Genomic DNA, 18,997 nt, shown 5'->3' with positions numbered 1-18,997 from the left:
AAAAAGTAAAAGTCACCCAGTAAAATACTACCTGAGTAAAAGTCTGAAAGTATTGGGTTTTAAATATACTTAAGTATCAAAAGTAAATGTAATTGCTCAAATATACTTAAGTATCAAAAGTAAATGTAATTGCTCAAATATACTTAAGTATCAAAGTAAAAGTATAAATCATTTCAAATTCCTTATATTAAGCAAACCAGACGGCACATTATTATTTTTTTACATTTAGGGATAGCCAGGGGCACTCTCCAAAACTCAGACATAATTTACTAACGAAGCATTCGTGTTTCGTGACTCAGAAGGAGTAGGGATGAACAGGGATGTTCTCTTCATAAGTGCGTGAATTGGACAATTTTCCTGTCCTGCTAAGCATTCAAAATGTAACGAGTACTTTTGAGTGTCAGGGAAAATGTATGGAGTAAAAAGTACATTATTTTCATTAGGAATGTAGTCCATAAAATGTTTCATAATTCACTAATCAACAGCGTTTCTCATAGGCCTACGTACCATGTTATTATATGACAAAACAAATAAAAGCTGGAAATTATACAAAATAAAGGTGTCATTGTTGTTTTCGTTAGATTTACTTTTCTATCCAAAAAATATAAAGTATAGGCCTACACTCTTAGAAAAAAGGTCCCAAAAGGGTTCTTCGGCTGTCCTCGTAGGGAACCCTTTCTGGATCCAGGTAGAACCCTTTGTGGTTCCAGGTAGCTTCTGTAGAAAGGGTTATACCTGGAACCAAAAGGTGTTCTTCAAAGGGTTCTCCTATGGGGACAGCCACAGAACCCTTTAAGGTTCTAGATATCACAGTGAGACGCCATCTGTGTATGCTTTCCTCTATTTTATTTTTATTGAACCTTTATTTAACTAGGCAAGTCAGCTAAGAACAAATTCTTATTTACAATGATGGCCTACCAAAAGGCCTCCTGCAGGGACGGGGCCTGAGATTTAAAAAATAAAATATAAATATAGGACAAAACACACATCACAACAAGAGAGACAACACAACACTACATAAAGAGAGACCTAAGACAACATAGCAAGGCAGCAACACATGGTAACACAGCATGGTAGACAACATGGGTAGCAGCACAAAACACGTTACAAACATTATTCGGCACAGACAACAGCACAAAGGGCAAGAAGGTAGAGACAACAATACATCACACAAAGCAGCCACAACTGTTAGTAAGAGTGTCCATTATTGAGTCTTTGAACGAAGAGATTGAGATAAAACTGTCCAGTTTGAGTGTTTGTTGCAGGTCGTTCCAGTCGCTAGCTGCAACGAACTGAAAAGAGGAGCGACCCAGGGATTTGTGCTTTGGGGACCTTTAACAGAATGTGACTGGCAGAACGGGTGTTGCATGTGGAGGATGAGGGCTGCAGTAGATCTCAGCTAGGGGGGAGTGAGGCCTAAGAGGGTTTTATAAATAAGCATCAACCAGTGGGTCGTGCGACGGGTATACAGAGATGACCAGTTCACAGAGGAGTTTAGAGTGCAGTGATGTGTCCTATAATGAGCATTGGTGGCAAATCTGATGCCCGAATTGTAAAGAACATCTAGCCGCTCGAGAGCCCCCTTATCTGCCGATCTATACATTATGTCTCCGTAATCTAGCATGGGTAGGATGGTCATCTGAATCAGGGTTAGTTTGGCAGCTGGGGTGAAAGAGGAGCGATTACGATAAATCTAGATTTAATTTTAGCCTGCAGCTTTGACATGTGCTGAGAGGACAGTGCATCAAGCCTCTATCAAGCCTACATTTAGCTATTAGATGTATAGAAGAATATCCATTAACCTCTAGATAGAATAACCAAAACATTAATCGAATAAAGTAATACATCCAACCTATACAAACGGCAATAAAATAAGGTGACAATCAAAGCTTTTGAAGGCCACCAGAGGGCGACACATCAATATAAATTTGGCGATTTAAGGGAAAGTTACAGAGTTGAAGCTACGCTGCAAACAAAAGACAACTGAAAACTTAACCCGAGCATATGTAACTTCCTTTTAGTAATATGCATAGACTATATTATATATATTTCTAAAAATGTTTTTCATACAGGGTACAAAGATAAAGATACCAAATAATGGTCACTAGCATAGGCTACTGGAAATTAAAGACCAGGGATCATCAACTAGATTCAGCCGCGGGCAGGTTTTTTCTTGAGGGGATGGTCAGGGGGCTGGAACGTAATTACACATTATTTGTAGACTGCAAATTGATGGCAAGAACCCCAAACAGATACAACATTAGACTAAAACATAATAATTTCAAACCTTGCTTACATTTTCATATGATCACATATACATTATATCTCCATTATGCGTGGGAATACTTTGCAACAGATTTCCAAAATGAAAATCACTTGGCGCTGATTTGCTGTTTCTTTTGTCTTTTACCTCCTTTTTTTTGTTGTTGCATATACGCACTGTAATATACTATCACAGTGGTTGGCTCTGTATTGATATTCCTTGTCCTATTGATAAGGACAGATAAGGGCACGCATGACTACTGAAGCCTATGTCCTCTCAGCATCACTTTGCGATAGGCTTCTTTCCGCGTAGGGACGCAAAAGCGACCGCTCCATCATGAATGCGCACGTCTGGTGGTCAAAGAGATGCGTGCGCGCCTACTGAGTCGGTCAAAAAAGCAGCAGATTTCAAATGAGGCTGGACACAAGACGACCGTAGCCATCCGTAACACGTCGTCTTCACCGACCTGAACAACTTGGATTAAGAAAGTACACTTTTTTTTTCTTGTTTCCAAAGGAACGCAGTGAAGAGAAGAAAGGTTTGGGTAAAGGTCGGATACACTCTTGGCTAGTTATATTTCTGATGTGTTTTGCCTATGCAATAATGACATTTTGAGAGGAGAGAAACAGTCATTCATTTGGACAACCGTGAGAGTTCAGTTAAAGCTTATTTTACACCTGTGACCTGATACGACTTTGGTTGAGGAGATTATATGCCAAATGGGTGTGAATGCAAACATACACTTAAATGCAAAAGTATTCGTATGGTTAAATTGAAATCAAACGAATGATGACAATTCTAACAAATTGAACCAGTTGAGGATTCAACCGTGGAATTGTTTCAAACCGCATTCATCATGCAAATGTATTAAATACAAAGACCTCGCAAGAGATAAAGAATAGTGCGTAGGCTACTGGGCTGCTAATAAAGTGTTGTCGTGATGGTGCGCCTGCTAAACTACCTCATGCTTGGGTACCTGACCTGGAATCTACGGATATCAGACGCACAAGGAGAGTACTGCCATGGGTGGCTGGACAGTAATGGAAATTACCACGAGGGCTTTCAGTGTCCGGAGGACTTTGACACCATGGACGCAACCGTGTGCTGCGGGTCTTGTTCCCTGCGGTACTGTTGCGCGGCCGTGGACGCACGGCTGGACCAGGGAAGCTGTACCAACGACAGAGAACAGGAGAACACGGAGTTTGCAGCGCGTAAGTTTAGACTTCCAAAGCATGCCGAGCCTGGCAGGAGTGGACAAGTTAATGCACAATTAACTTCAATGCAAAACATTAAACTTGGGAGTGTTGTTATTATATTACATTCAAAGATTTCATATAGTGAAATATTTCAAAATAAAAAATGGCATCTAGACACGCTTTTAACGAGCCATGTCACTCAAGATTCATGTTTATCACCATTCAGCCTCTTCAGGTCATTGCCAGGCATGTAGGCATAGCATAATATATTTCATTATAAAGGTTTTTGTTTTCAATCGGTTTAAATGAGTCTATATTAAGATGATATATAACCTGTAAATACATAATCGTTTGGCCTGTTTGTAAAAATAATTTAGAAGGCAAAAATTTAGAAGCCAAAAATGCTATTATATTTCATTTATCAAGGCCTATATTTTGTTTTCATTAAGCACATTGTACAAATAATCTCATTAAAATGGATCTTGTCACCTAACATAAGCACTAAAAGTAACTTCATTGAGTTATAACAACGCAATTGCTCTATCAAGATGCAGAAATTACAGCCTATCTTGATTTACAAAGAAACTTTGTGGGGGTGGGGGGAGCACTAAGCAGCTCCAATTCCATGCATGTGGGGCACCTGTTTTTTGGCATGGGCTTCATTTGACCTCAGGTTAGGTACATTGTGGGCATGAGATACACCTGGAGTGTGTCACCATGCATTCCTCCAGTTACATGATATGCAAGAAAAAACATTGTGTGATACTATCCCAGACCTATGTGAAAATAAGTGGATGGAGTTTGACCAGAAGGCCCTATTTAAACCATGCAACGTTGAAACAATCCTGCAATTTAAATGATCATTTTGCACACCAATGGCAGAATAGCCTATCCAAAGATGGCATCAGATTGTGTATTTGATACCTTAGGCTATTTCACTATACTTCACAATATTTTGGCATGCCTGTGTAGCAGAGGTTATTAGTTTATAATTAATTACCAATTTAAAAACAAGCGCTTTCATTCACATAAAATATGCTTATTCAGGCAATTATTCATCATCATTAGTTCAAAATGTATACCATTTATGGAATAAAACTGAATCTAGACTTACATTTAACTAATTTCACCAAATCTCAATTTAATTGTTCTCCAGGGTTGCTAAGCCCTAGCTGGTATGGTCAATACAATTTCCTGTTTTTTTTTATTGAAAATAAATTATCTTCAAATGATTTCCTTCCCTTGGCGCCAATTGCCATTTTAAATTGTAATCTGAACATTTAATCTAAATTTTGGAAAAATGTATTCAGACAAAAACGCTTCTGTTAAATTATTTTAAGAACATTCACAGTAATTGTTGCATAGTCTAATTCAGGCCTAAAACAATTAATATAAAGACAATTACTCAACAACACCCAAGAAATATAAGGCTGAATGATAGGCCTATTAATAACTACAAAACAGATGGTTTTGTCGGTGGATGTTGGTTACATGCAATTTAAAAACTATAGTATAAACATGCTTTCTAACACTTTGAATACATTGACAGCCTACCTGTAGTTGCTTATTGTTATAGTAGCAGATGGTTCTGTTTTTGCAGCATTGTATTGTATAATTCACCTCAGTGGCCTACTTACATTATATCGTGCAAACGTTTACTACCAGTATGACATTAAAATGGGCTATTGAAAATATGTTTTGCAACAATAAAAAATTGTCTTGTGAGTTAATGTAAAGAAATACTGTATATTAAGGGGATTTAGGAAAGGATGAGTAAAGAGTAACATTTCACCTTTGTCTTCTAAAATTTCCTTTCCCCTGAATCCCTTTCCATAAAAAAGGTGTAAGCCTGGATTCTGTATAAAACAGAAAGAGAACATACAGTTGAAGTCAGAAGTTTACATACATTTAGGTTGGAGTCATTAAAACTCGTTTTTCAACCACTCCACAAATGTATTGTTAACAAACTATAGTTTTGGATAGTCGGTTAGGACATCTACTTTGCTCATGACACAAGTAGTTTTTCCAACAGTTGTTTACAAGGTGAAGAACACCATCCCAACTGTAAAGCACAGGGGTGGCAGCATCATGTTGTGGGGGTGCTTTGCTGCAGGAGGGACTAGTGCATAGATGGCATCATGAGGTAGGAAAATTATGTGGATATATTGAAGCAACATCAAGACATCAGTCAGGAAGTTAAAGCTTGGTTGCAAATGGGTCTTCCAAATGGACAATGACCCCAAGCATACTTCTAAAGTTGTGGCAAAATGGCTTAAGGACAACATAGTCAAGGTATTGGAGTGGCCATCACAAAGCCCTGACCTCAATCATATACAACATTTGTGGGCAGAACTGAAAAAGCAAGGAGGCCTACAAACCTGACTCAGTTACACCAGCTCTGTCAGGAGGAATGGGCCAAAATTCACCCAACTTATTGTGGGAAGCTTGTGGAAGCCTACCTGAAATTAAATGTTTGACCCAAGTTTAACAATTTAAAGGCAATGCTACCAAATACTAATTTAGTGTATGTAAACTTCTGACCTACTGGGAATGTGATGAAATAAATAAAAGCTGAAATAAATCACTCTCTCTACTATTATTCTGACATTTCACATTCTGAAAATAAAGTGGTGTTCGTAACTGACCTAAGACAGGGCATTTTTACTAGGATTAAATGTCAGGAATTGTGAAAAACTGAGTTTAAATGTATTTGGCTAAGGTGTATGTAAACTTCCGACTTCAACTGTAGGTCTGTACACATTTGCAATACAGTTTATTATGCACACTTGGTATCACAAATATTTTCACTGACTCCACATGGGGTTATTAACTATGAACTCTACTTCTTATTGGCCCTGTTTCCATAAGCTTAGCACAGGTCTGTAAGTGATTGATAGGGGAAAGCAATGTTACCACCCTATTACCTTCACCAATCAAACCAGTATTCAGATCTGTGATTACTGAAAGGTTAAATTATGACTTTAAGTATTCAAACAGGTATTCAAGTTAAAGTTTAAGTACAAGTATTCCAACACCTGTTCCTCCTTGCAGAGCCCATCTACGTGCCCTTCCTGATGGTGGGCTCCATCTTCGTGGCCTTCGTGGTGGTGGGCTCCCTGGTTGCTGTCTACTGTTGCACCTGCCTGCGGCCCAAGCAGCCTACACAGCAGCCTATCCGTTTCCCGCTGCGCAGCTGCCAGACCGAGACCATCCCCATGATCCTGACCACTGCGCCACCCAGCCTGCGCACCCCCTCGCGCCAGTCCAGCACGGCCACCACCAGCTCCAGCTCGGCTGGCGGGGGCAGCTCGGTGCGCCGCTTCTCCCTCGGAGGTCAGGGGCAGCAGCAGCACGGGTGCTTGGTGTCAGCGTCTGCATCCTTCTCCCCCTCCACGCCCCAGCCGCTGCTGCCACCACCCCCGCCGCCCCCCTACACCTCCCCCACTGCCTGCATGCCAGGTGGCTGCCAGCAACCCCATCCCCATCCCCACCCCCCTGCCCACCCTCACGCCCAGCTGCACCAGCCCATGCACCAACATCCCGCCCAGAGCACGGGCTTCTTGCTGCCCCAGCAATACTTCTTCCCCCTGCAGCCGGAGCCCTTCTCCGGGGCCAAGGGCTTTGCAGACTTTGGACAGAGCTGACGGTGCTCCACGAGCAATCTGGGGGATTACAGGAGCACTGTGTGATGTGAGCAGGGTTGTGTTCATTAGGCACCAAACGGAAGAAAATGGACCGAAACAGGAAGGGACTACCTGAACCTGTCCAGTATGAGTTAGTTTAACGCTGTGAGACGTTTTAAATCAGTGAACGTTACTGAACATGAGCCTGGTGTGTTGTGTTGACAGTCAGCGGCTAAGGGGAGGACTGCCCTGACGTGCAGTACAGTTGGCCTGTTGAATGGAGACTGGGTGACAGGACAGTTAGGCGGTGCTCAAGATGAACCACAAGAAAGCTCCCTAGTCGAGCAGAGTACATGGGTCTTGTCTGTGCGGGTCGGTGGGGGGGGGGGGGACTCAGTCCGGCTTTCAACTTACTCTTGAAAGTTGTAATAGTAGAATGCACAAGGTGCAATTTCAAAATTGGGTAGTGCATCATCAGTTCCTCTCGTCATGTCAGTCATTTCATTACTTACAGAGCTATTTATAACTCGTCAGAAATGTCCACATGAACTAGTCAATGTCAGCTAACGGTTTCTTTTTGCCCATAGATATTGTTGTAATTTTTTTGTCACTCAATTATCACATGAATACACATTAGAAATGGGAAAATGTGTAGAATGGCTGGAAATAAGCTTTAAAGCTGCAACAATACAAAATCTAGCAACAAGAGGGGTGTGAACAGTTTGTCTTGAACACTGCTTGTGCCCATAGAAATAGACGAGGTACACTCATGCGCGGGTGGTGACAGATGTTCTCCAATGCTGGAAGGGGAACCTGAGTGAAAAGGTTTTGGAAACCCTACTCTAAGTTACAGGAATGGAATCTGCTCAGACCAGACAGGACCTGTTTATTGGTCTTTATCGGTTTCAATTTCATGCACTTTTTATATACATTTGTATTGTAATCAAGAGTATCTTCTTTTATACACACTTTGGTTAAACTGTGATTTTCAATTGTCACAATAACTTTGTGGCATCAACATTTTTAAGAAGTGTTCTGCAATTTTTTTGGCAAGCTGTTGGACATTTAATGCAATGGAAATCCAATTATAATTTTGACAATCACAAGCCCCTGTAAAAAGAGGGAAAGGACTGACGCCAAGTTGTGCAGTAGGGTGGACAAAGCCAAAGGATGTACTGTGTAGTGTTCACTGGTTTGATGCTCTAGACCAGATGTGTCCCAACGTCTTATGTAGGGCTACGACACACAAATCAATAAACTATCATATTAGCCAACACCAAATAAGAGTCCAGTATTGTATCTTGTCATGCAACGCTACAAATACATGTAAATTACAAAATGTGAAAAACACTCCCCAGAAAAATGTTACCTACTCTTAAATAATTTAACAACAGATGGTTGAGAATTGCTTCATTGCTCATTTATGAATACATTCGGTAGTAGTACTTACTGTATAGTACAATCTTCTGAAAATAGCTTTTCAACGGTTTCCTTTAGGCTGTTAAAGCCACAATCCTGAGTTGGTATTTTAAACTTTCAGCCCAACTGCAGCCTCCCCATTTGTTAATGTTCTACCTATTATACTGAAGAGGGGATGATGCAAAGATATTCAAACACGAATGCCACATTCACCATTAAATAAAGAAACAAGGCAAAAATATGGCTGGCAAATAACGGACTTTCCCCTTTCTTCAGCCGCAGACATATAGGCAACTAAAACGGTTGGAGATCAGTTATTCGCTACCTGTCGCTCACTCTTACGCCATACTTCACATGAGGAATGTGGCAGTGAGATCAGTCATTGTCAATGCTCAATGAGCATGTCATAGCCACAGTGTTAAAAACAACTGGTCCCAGAAATAGGGAAAAGTTTTGGGTTGCACGAGCAGGTATGGCAAGAGTCCACAAAGACTGCTCTGTTCCCTAGTCATTCAAGCGTGAAATCAACTTGGAAATCACTGTCCTATTATGGCAGATAAGATGGAATAGTTCATAAAGCGGATAATGTTTGGGGCTAGATTCTGAACTTGCCAAACAAAGGAAAAATGACAGCAACACCCAAAGACCCAGCAAGTTGTTGCTGTCATTTCAAATTTTTTGGGAAGTCTCAGAATAAACAATGTTTAGCCAGACAAGCACTCCAGTCCAATAGAAACCTTTACAAAGGCAGACCTGCATCCTACTGTTTGGAGACATTCTTGCTCAGATGTCACCACAATAGTTTTCCTATATTATTAAGGGTCTTGTTAAAGCATTTCACAGGGCACCTCTAGTCACTAAAAACACTAGAACTGACCTTTCAGATACTGCATTTTAGAGGTATCATACTGCTCTGAATCATCTCATAATTCAAACAAAATACTTCACAAATTTCCACTTTTTGAAAGTTACATTGGCAGTAATACAAGTACTTTTGTATGAATACTCTAGCAAGGGTACACCTGGTTGGGAAAATATGGCTTTGTAAACTAACGACTAAAGAGAAACTACCGATTCCCAAATAGGGTAGATTGCTGGACACTGGACGGATCATCTATGTTGGTTTTGTGATACAGCTATGATAGTGGATACTTTGTCAATAACAGAGACAAATATTTGTAACTATAACGGATGTGATATCCTACCGCACGGCCGCACAGTAAACCTCAGATGACCAGTCATCAGGGAATACGACAGGAGAAGGTCAGCTAAATCATAAATGATAACCATAATGACGGCATTTGTTTGTTTGTCACACATGGAAGGGAATGATGTTTTCCCTGAGTCTCCCCTGCCTTTTCCTGTTTAGGTTCTCAGCGCTCTGTATGCCCTGTTTGCTGTCGCAACTTGCTGCCTTCCCTCATTTTGGACAGTTACAAAGTCCTAAATTAGGGATGGCACTTTATCCCAACATAGTGCACTACTTTTGACCAGAGTAGTACACTACATAAAGAATAGGGTGCCATTTGGACTGCAGTCAGACATTCATAGATATTGTGATAGTGGAACATTCCATTTATGTGATGGTAGATGATGACAAAGGTTGAATTCCATGTTTGAAAAGTTTATTTTAGTAGTAGTCCTTTATGGCAGTAAAAGACAGAACACTTAAAAGTTCGCAGTCCCAACATGCAGAACAATCATTAAATGATATTCAAACAAATTGAAAAGTGCATTTTTTTCTGTAAAGTGACCAACACTTGAGGGAGAATCAAAGTAGTACAATAAACACTTAACCGGAGAAGGTTTTAGTCCATTCATGCAGCCCACAACTTTCACAGACAAAAAGCCACAGTCCAAGCCTTCCACGACCACTTTCACATCAGAAGACTCACATTCAGCATTTTGGAATTGTGACAGCAGTTGACATCTAATCAATCGAAACACAAAAGTATAGCGTAACAAATACATTTTTACTGATACCCTCACTTAAACCAGGAAGAAACAAAAAAAGGTTTGTAGTCAAGTAGAGGTACACCGCATGTGACGAAAAAAAACGAAACAAGTTACAAACATGTAGACCCAGAGAAAATACACTGAAACCAATAACCAGATAATACCAAAATATCCACTATTGGAAAGGTAACAGAGTGCATTGTGCAACATCTCCTGTCAAGCGAGAGCCTTAGCGTCAGAGCCCAGGACCCCCAGGGCTGAGGTCTGGCCATACACAGAGGGCCATACAGCAGCAGACAGTACACCATCATTATACCTGGAGTCATGCAGACAGACCAGAGGAGCAAGCGGCACCACACACACAGTCAGTCAGTCACCCACACATCCTCAAACATATACAAAAACACAGTCAAAGAATGCAAAAGGAGACCTGAGGTTCTAAGGGCTCCCAGTCTCACACAAATGACACAGACATGCGTATGTAGAAGTTACCCACAGTAGAAGAGGTTACACACACACATACGCACATGCACATGCAGATGGCGGATTAGCGCACACACATACACACGCAGCCGGTATGGAAACCGATCTCCCATAGGGAGAAGAGAACAAACACAGTTAATTATGAAATAAACAAAGCAGGTACTATAATGACAATAATAACAACAAGACATTTAAGAAATATATTTTTCGGCATTCATTTGGGCATTCTTTTTTTTGTCTGAGAGAAAAAAAGGAAAAACCATATGGACAATTATTCATTACAAAGCCGGTCAATGCAAAAATTCGTACTTCTCCAATATAAAAATACAAATTCTCAAAATAACTATAGAGAAAGTCGTTTTGATACTGTGTGGAGTTTCCTGGCAAATTTTCTCTCTCCCTTAAGCTAATGGCACTTATGTTAGAAGGATAAACTCTCCATTCGAAGGGAAAAGACGTTTTTGAAAGAAGAGCCGCCACTGTAAGCTGACGGAAATTCAACAAGATCGTCACACAGCCACCCCCAAAACACTGGGTAGAAAGAAAGCAACAATGGAGCCTGTGATTTTATATATACCGCTTTACTTTTTACCACATTGTGTACTGGAGAGCAATACATGGGGGACAATGAGCTCATCTTGCCAATTAGTGGGTAGAGCACTGTTCTAAACTAGCTAGCTAGGATATCTTACGTATTCTAAATCGGGGAAAAAGTCTAGTTAGGCACCATTGTGATTGTTGCAGCCGAGTAACGTGTGGAATGCAATTACTTGTATAGAGCAATCGAAGTGCTGTAATAAAATGGTGGAAATTGGACGAGTTGCAGGCGGCTATCAGTAAAAAAACTACTCAATTTGGGCACGATAACTACATAATTCTAAAATAAAAACATTTAGAAGAAAAACAAAGAAGTATGGCTGAAGGCATGAACAAATGTAAGGCCTTTTTATACAGTAGAAGTGCAAAATAACAACAAAACAAAATGTCTGTTCTGAAGTGGTCCATTCAGAGCTGGAATAGACTCAGGAGTGTCAATATTCTTGGTTTAGATTTTTTTTTAAATCGAAGCTATAGCCGACTTGAAAGAGATTGCATTTACAACTGCTATTTTGCAATCTGCATTTACAAACAAAACAAAATATTTGGTGGGGTGGTCAAAATCAAATCTGGATTATTCGGTCACCAATTGGAGTACACATACAACAGTTTTGACGATTTTGGCGCAAACTACATATTTTTTGGGGTCTATTAATAGGAATGGAGGAGACATTAAGAAGTGAAACCTCTTCATTAGATAGAGCAAGAACAGAGAAACTTCAGACCACAGACTGCTAAAAATTCAAGCACAGTGCTCATGTCTGCTGGACACACAACTACAGCAGTGAATACTTTTTGAACACTTTTTTTGTTCCTATTTTTTTCCCTTTTTGAAGTACAAGACATCCCTCTTTCTTTTCCTTTATCATGTCCAATATCCTGCGATGCTCGGGCTGGGGTTATCCGGAGACTTCCCCGTCAGGTTCAAATCGCCGTCGGAAACGGCTGTGGCTCTTAAAAGGCTGGCCGGGCAGAGAGGGGCGTGGTTTCACCACTCGTTGGTCCGCTGTTTGGTGGTGTCGTACGCCCGGATGACCTCCGACTGGGAGACCACTCCGTTCTCGTCTTGAGAGAAGGCGTAGCCGTCTGCAAACAGGACAGATGGACAGAGTGAGAAACGATGGCTGACGTTCAAATTCTAAACGTGATTAGAAAGAAACAAACTTCGCTTGAAGTAAACCATTTCGGAACAAAAGCAGAAAACTCTAAACATTTTTTATAAACTGAATAAAAATGGATTAAAGAATGGCTTTAATAATAAACCAAGAAAGAACTTGTAAAATGGCATTGAATATAAACATTTTTTTTTTTTGTCTTTCAAGTTCCCAAAGAAGCTTGACCAGTGCTAAGCGAGGGAGGGGCAGTCATGTTACCTGACACCTCCTCTCTTTACTTAGCTATACAGCTACTACCTACAACTACGGGAGTTCTTATTCTAACCTTTGACCCCCTAACTCACCTTTAGGTCTCAAATGATTTCAGTCACTACCTGCTGGCCAGCAGATGAGTTCAAAAGCTCCGGTGAGAGGAGTGCATTGTGGGAATAATATCGCAGCATTTAATGAATCGTTAAATATGTGTAACCACCACTCACATACAGTTGAAGTCGGAAGTTTACATACACCTTAGGCAAATGCATTTAAACACAGTTTTTCACAATTCCTGACATTTAATCCTAGTAAAGATTCCGTCTTTGGTCAGTTAGGATCACCACTTTATTTTCAGAATATGAAATAATAGTAATAGTAGAGAGAGTGATTTATTTCAGCTTTTATTTCTTTCATCACATTCCCAGTGGGTCAGAAGTTTACATACAGTCAATTCGTATTTGGTAGCATTGCCTTTAAATTGTTTAACTTGGGTCAAACATTTCGGGTAGCCTTCCACAAGCTTCCCACAATAAATTGGGTGGATTTTGGCTCATTCCTCCTGACAGAGCTGGTGTAACTGAGTCAGGTTTGTAGGCCTCCTTGCTCACAAACGCTTTATCAGTTCTGCCCACAAATTTTCTAAAGGATTGAGGTCAGGGCATTGTGATAGCCACTCCAATACCTTGACTTTGTTGTCCTTAAGCCATTTTGCCACAACTTTGGAAGTATGCTTGGGGTCATTGTCCATTTGGAAGACCCATTTGCGACCAAGCTTTAACTTCCTGACTGATGTCTTGAGATGTTGCTTCAATATATCCACATCATTTTCCTACCTCATGATCCCATCTATTTTGTGAAGTGCACTAGTCCCTCCTGCAGCAAAGCACCCCCACAACAGGATGCTACCACCCCCGTGCTTCAATCAAATTTAATTATAAATCCCTTCTTACATCACCCGATGTCACAAAGTGCTGTACAGAAACCCAGCCTAAAACCCCAAACAGAAAGCAATGCCGGTGTAGAAGCACGGTGCCTAGGAAAAAGTCCCTAGAAAGGCCAGAACCTAGGAAGAAACCTAGAGAGGAACCAGGCTATGAGGGGTGGCCAGTCCTCTTCTGGAGAGATTATAACAGAACATGGCCAAGATGTTCAAATGTTCATAAATGACCAGCAGGGTCAAATAATAATAATCACAGTGGTTGTCGAGGGTGCAACAGGTCAGCACCTCAGGAGTAAATGTCAGTTGGCTTTTCATAGCCGATCATTCAGAGTATCTCTACCACTCCTGCTGTCTCTAGAAAGTTGAAAACAGCAGGTCTGGGACAGGTAGCACGTCCAGTGAACAGGTCAGGGTTCCATAGCCGTAGGCAGAACAGTTGAAACTGGAACAGCAGCATGGCCAGGTGGACTGGGGACAGCAAGCAGTCATCAGGCCAGGTAGTCCTGAGGCATGGTCCTAGGGCTTCACGGTTGGTATGGTGGTGTTCAGGTTGTAAGCCTCCCCCTTTTTTCTCCAAACATAACAATGGTCATTATGGCCAAACAGTTCTATTTTTGTTTCATCAGACCAGAGGACATTTCTCCAAAAAGTACAAACTTTGTCCCCATGTGCAGTTGCAAACCGTAGTCTGGCTTTTTTATGGTGGTTTTGGAGTAGTGGCTTCTTCCTTGCTGAGCACCCTTTCAGGTTATGTCGATATAGGACTCGTTTTACTGTGGCTATAGATACTTTTGTACCTGTTTCCTCCAGCATCTTCACAATGTCCTTTGCTGTTGTTCTGGGATTGATTTGCACTTTTTGCACCAAAGTACGTTCATCTCTAGGAGACAGAACACGTCTCCTTCCTGAGCGGTATGCGGTTGAGTGGTCTCATGGTGTTTATACTTGCTTACTATTGTTTGTACAGATGAACGTGGTACCTTCAGGGGTTTGGAAATTGCTCCCAAGGATGAACCAGACTTGTGGAGGTCTACACATTTTTGGCTGATTTCTTTTCATTTTTCCATGATGTCAAGCAAAGAGGAACTGCATTTGAAGGTAGGCCTTGAAATACATCCTCAGGTACACCTCCAATTGACTCAGAAGCTTCTAAAGCCATGACATCATTTTATGGAATTTTCCAAGCTGTTTAAAGGCACAGTCAACTTAGTGGATGTAAACTTCTGACCCACTGGAATTGTAATACAGTGAAATATAAGTGAAATAATCTGTCTGTAAACAATTGTTGGAACATTACTTGTGTCATGAGCAAAGTAGATGTCCTAATCGACTTGCCAAAACTATAGTTTGTTAACAAATTTGTGGAGTGGTTAAAACAAGTTAATGACTCCAACCTAAGTGTATGTAAACTTCCGACTTCAACTGTAGGTCACAGCACACAGGGGAGGAGAGGTGGGTACATAGAGGGCTTTTCACACTAATTGAACTGAACCAAACCAAGCTGTACTAAGATGGCCTGGTTACACATCCACCATAGTTGCTGAAAGCCTGCTGAAAAGGACAATGTGTTTTGGATTGGCACGATACTGTGAAAAGGGCATAGGTTGGGTTTCTAATAGAGATCGGGGGTTTCATTTCTCTACAGGTAAGAACGTCAAAATAAAAAGGGGTCACACAAGAACGATCCCTTCCCCACCTACGAGACAAACAGGGGTCACACAAGAACGATCCCTTCCCCACCTACGAGACAAACAGGGGTCACACAAGAACGATCCCTTCCCCACCTACGAGACAAACAGGGGTCACACAAGAACGATCCCTTCCCCACCTACGAGACAAACAGGGGTCACACAAGAACGATCCCTTCCCCGCCTACGAGACAAACAGGGGTCACACAAGAACGATCCCTTCCCCGCCTACGAGACAAACAGGGGTCACACAAGAACGATCCCTTCCCCACCTACGAGACAAACAGGGGTCACACAAGAACGATCCCTTCCCCACCTACGAGACAAACAGGGGTCACACAAGAACGATCCCTTCCCCACCTACGAGACAAACAAAAAACATAAAAAAAGATCAGCAAATCAAACAGAAATAAGTCCAATTAACCACTAAGGCCTGAGGGGGTGTGGTATATGGCCAATATACCACGGCTAAGGGCTGTGTCCAGGCATCACGCTTTGTGTCGTGGATAAGAACAGCCCTTAGCTGTGGTATATTTAAGCAATAAGGCCCGAGGGGGTGTGGTATATGGCCAAGGGCAGTTCTTATGCATGACAACGCGGAGTGCCTGGACACAGCCCTTAGCCGTGGTATATTGGCCATATATCACAAACCCCCAAGGTGTCTTATTGCTATAATAAACTGGTTACCAACGTAATTACTGCAGTAAAAATAAATGCTTTGTCATACACGTGGTAAACGGTCTGATATACCACGGCTGTCAGCCAATCAGCATTCAGGGCTCGAACCACCCAGTTTACAACCCAAAATAAAACCCATCTATGTTGTCTTATAGATTCCATCTAGACTACTAGGCCTATGAGATTTGTATTAGATGGGACGTGACTGTCCATTAGGGTGCGCCATAAAAAGCCCCTTATTCTCTATATAGTGCACTACATTTGACGAGAGCCCTATGGGCCCTGGTCAAAAGTAGTGCACTGTAAAGGGGAAAGGGTGCCATTTGGGATGCAAATATAGTGGGGGGGGGGGGAATTGTATTAGCAGGCGGAGGGACACCAACGGGGGAACAGTGGGATGTTTTTGTGTTACTTAATGAGGTTAACGACAGGATCATGGATATCGAATTGTAAAGAGCGGTGGGATCAGCAGAGTATTAGCAATTCAACGCTGAGGCAGCATCCCAAATGGCACCCTATTCCCTATGCAGTACACTACTTTTACCAGGGCCCATAGGGTGTCTTTTAAGACACAAGCGGAGTCCCCTTTGAAGCTACAGTATATATAGAATCCCCATAGCATGGAGCTATGTATCCACATAGGAACTACACTCAATTCAAAAGCCTGTCTTGGGGTGTTGGACCAGTGCTGCTACAGAGAGAAAATGGGTCTCTTTCTCTGAGAAAAACAGCATGAGGGCTTTCCTTCAGGTCAGGGTGTGAGGTGTGTGCATGTTTTAATATTGTGTGTGTGACTTACGTAGCAGATTCTGCTGCATGGAGTCCGATCGGTACATACTGACAGTGCTCTTCTTGAAGACGTTCTTCAGGAGCTGTGCCCTCTCCGTCAGACTGCAAAGACAGAGACAGAGAGACAGTGAGTGCCACGGTGAGCCCTTCAGCCAGATTTAACCACCCATACACCAAGCCCTCTCTCTCCCAGTACAGTCCTCCACAGGACAGAGGAGAGACCAGCCAACTGCACTTCCTGCTGAGGAGAGACCAGGCATGGGGGAGAGGAAGAAGGGGTGGATTCTGTGTGTGTGTGTGTGAGAGAGAGAGAGCGTGCATGTGTGGTGTGTGTGTATATAATTGTGTGAGTGTGAGAAAGGAACTGAGTGAGTGCATCTACATGCGTCCGGTCCAGGGCCAGGTTCCTAGCCTGCTGGGCCTGGGCCTGTGGCCAGATAGGGGAGATCACTTTCAGCCGGCAGGAGATTTCACACTGGTCTGATCCATGCTAATGCACTCCACAGGCCATCAATGGGACCCGGCTAACTGATCGCTGTGTCCCAAATGGCACCCATTTCCCTATGGGCCCTGGCCAAATGTAGTGCACTATACAGTGCCATTTGCAACGCAAATCATCTCTGGGAGTTTAGCTCAAGATGCAAGTCTCTAATTAGCTGGAGGCTCTACAGTACACTACAGTCTCTCTTCACACAGTTTCAGAGGGAGAGAGTCATGTTCCAAGCATGTATAACAGCCTGGATGGATGGCCTGGAGCAGAGTTCAAAGAGTAGAGGTAAGAGTGAACTGTAGTGTACAGTAGGCAGACCGTGATTACACCATACGTACTAAAAACAGGGAAGCCAAGATAAATATTATTGAATCCTCAGGGGGTAAATAGTCTATAACTTCTAAAAGTTTAAATGTGTAAGTCAAGTGTTGTACATGCGGTGTATGAAGTAATATAAAGAGTATTTGTGAATTTGTGATATGGAAAAAAGTCATTGAGATGTTCTGGTTGTAAACTCAGCAAAAAAAAGAAACATCCCTTTTTCAGAACCCTGTCTTTCAAAGATGATTCGTACAAATCCAAATAACTTCAGATTTTCATTGTAAAGGGTTTAAACATTGTTTCCCATGCTTGTTCAATGAACCATTAACAATTAATAAACATGCACATGTGGAACGGTCGTTAAGACACTAACAGCTTACAGACGGTGGGCAATTAAAGTCACAGTTATGAAAAATTAGGACACTAAAGAGGCCTTTCTATTGACTCTGAAAAACACCCAAAGAAAGACCCTGCTCATCTGAGCGAACGTGCATTAGGCATGCTGCAAGGAGGCATGAGGACTGCAGATGTGGCCAGGGCAATAAATTGCAATGCCCGTACTGTGAGAAGCCTAAGACAGCGCTACAGGGAGACAGGACGGACAGCTGATTGTCCTCGCAGTGGCAGACCACGTGTAACAACAGCTGCACAGGATCGGTACAGCCGAAACATCACAGCTGCGAGACAGGTACAGGATGGCAACAACAACTGCCCGAGTTACACCAGGAATGCACAATCCCTCCATCAGTGCTCAGACTGTTCGTAATAGGCTGAGAGAGGCTGGACTGAGGGCTTGTAGGCCTGTGGGTAAGGCAGGTCCTCACCAGACATCACCGGCAACAACGTCGCCTATGGGCACAAACCCACCGTCGCTGGACCAGACAGAACTGGCAAAAAGTGCTCTTCACTGACGAGTCGCGGATTTGTCTTACCAGGGGTGATTGTCGGATTTGCGTTTATCGTTGAAGGAATGAGCGTTACAATGAGGCCTGTACTCTGGAGCGGGATAGATTTGGAGGTGGAGGGTCCGTCATGGTCTGGGGTGGTGTGTCACAGCATCATCGGACTGAGCTTGTTGTCATTGCAGGCAATCTCAACGCTGTGCATTACAGGGAAGACATCCTCCTCTTTCATGTGGTACCCTTCCTGCAGGCTCATCCTGACAATGCCACCAGCCATACTGC

General features: G+C 42.2%; 2 protein-coding genes across 3 annotated transcripts in view; one reads left to right on the top strand and one right to left on the bottom strand.

Annotated features, from left to right (window-relative positions):
* Positions 1–2,564: 2,564 nt before the first annotated feature.
* Positions 2,565–8,356, top strand: shisa3 (shisa family member 3). Its single transcript, XM_014199120.3, has 2 exons — positions 2,565–3,474; positions 6,511–8,356. The coding sequence occupies exons 1-2, from the start codon at positions 3,204–3,206 to the stop codon at positions 7,101–7,103; spliced, it is 864 nt and encodes a 287-aa protein (XP_014054595.1). The 5' UTR covers positions 2,565–3,203; the 3' UTR covers positions 7,104–8,356.
* Positions 8,357–10,109: 1,753 nt separating this feature from the next.
* atp8a1 (ATPase phospholipid transporting 8A1) overlaps positions 10,110–18,997 on the bottom strand; it is a 211,244-nt gene continuing 202,356 nt past the window's right edge. For both annotated transcript variants that reach the window (XM_014199122.3, XM_014199124.3), the window contains 2 exons: positions 17,013–17,104; positions 10,110–12,623 (listed from right to left, as the gene is read on the bottom strand). In XM_014199122.3, the coding sequence (XP_014054597.1) occupies positions 12,526–12,623; positions 17,013–17,104 (190 nt within the window). In that variant the 3' untranslated portion in view covers positions 10,110–12,525. The remainder of the gene's footprint in view (positions 12,624–17,012; positions 17,105–18,997) is intronic.

The sequence above is a fragment of the Salmo salar genome, chromosome 05 (assembly GCF_965601325.2).
Source record: "Salmo salar chromosome 05, fSalSal1, whole genome shotgun sequence".
Classification (NCBI taxonomy): domain Eukaryota; kingdom Metazoa; phylum Chordata; class Actinopteri; order Salmoniformes; family Salmonidae; genus Salmo; species Salmo salar.
Note: the sequence above shows the minus strand (reverse complement) of the source record. Positions and strands in the feature narration are given on the sequence as shown.

Bases quoted from the DNA above. Each gene is read 5' to 3' on its own strand.
- shisa3 (XM_014199120.3), top strand. From the start codon at position 3,204: ATGGTGCGCCTGCTAAACTACCTCATGCTTGGGTACCTGACCTGGAAT. The intron at 3,475-6,510 runs GTAAGTTTAGAC...TCCTCCTTGCAG, and splicing joins GAACACGGAGTTTGCAGCGC to AGCCCATCTACGTGCCCTTC.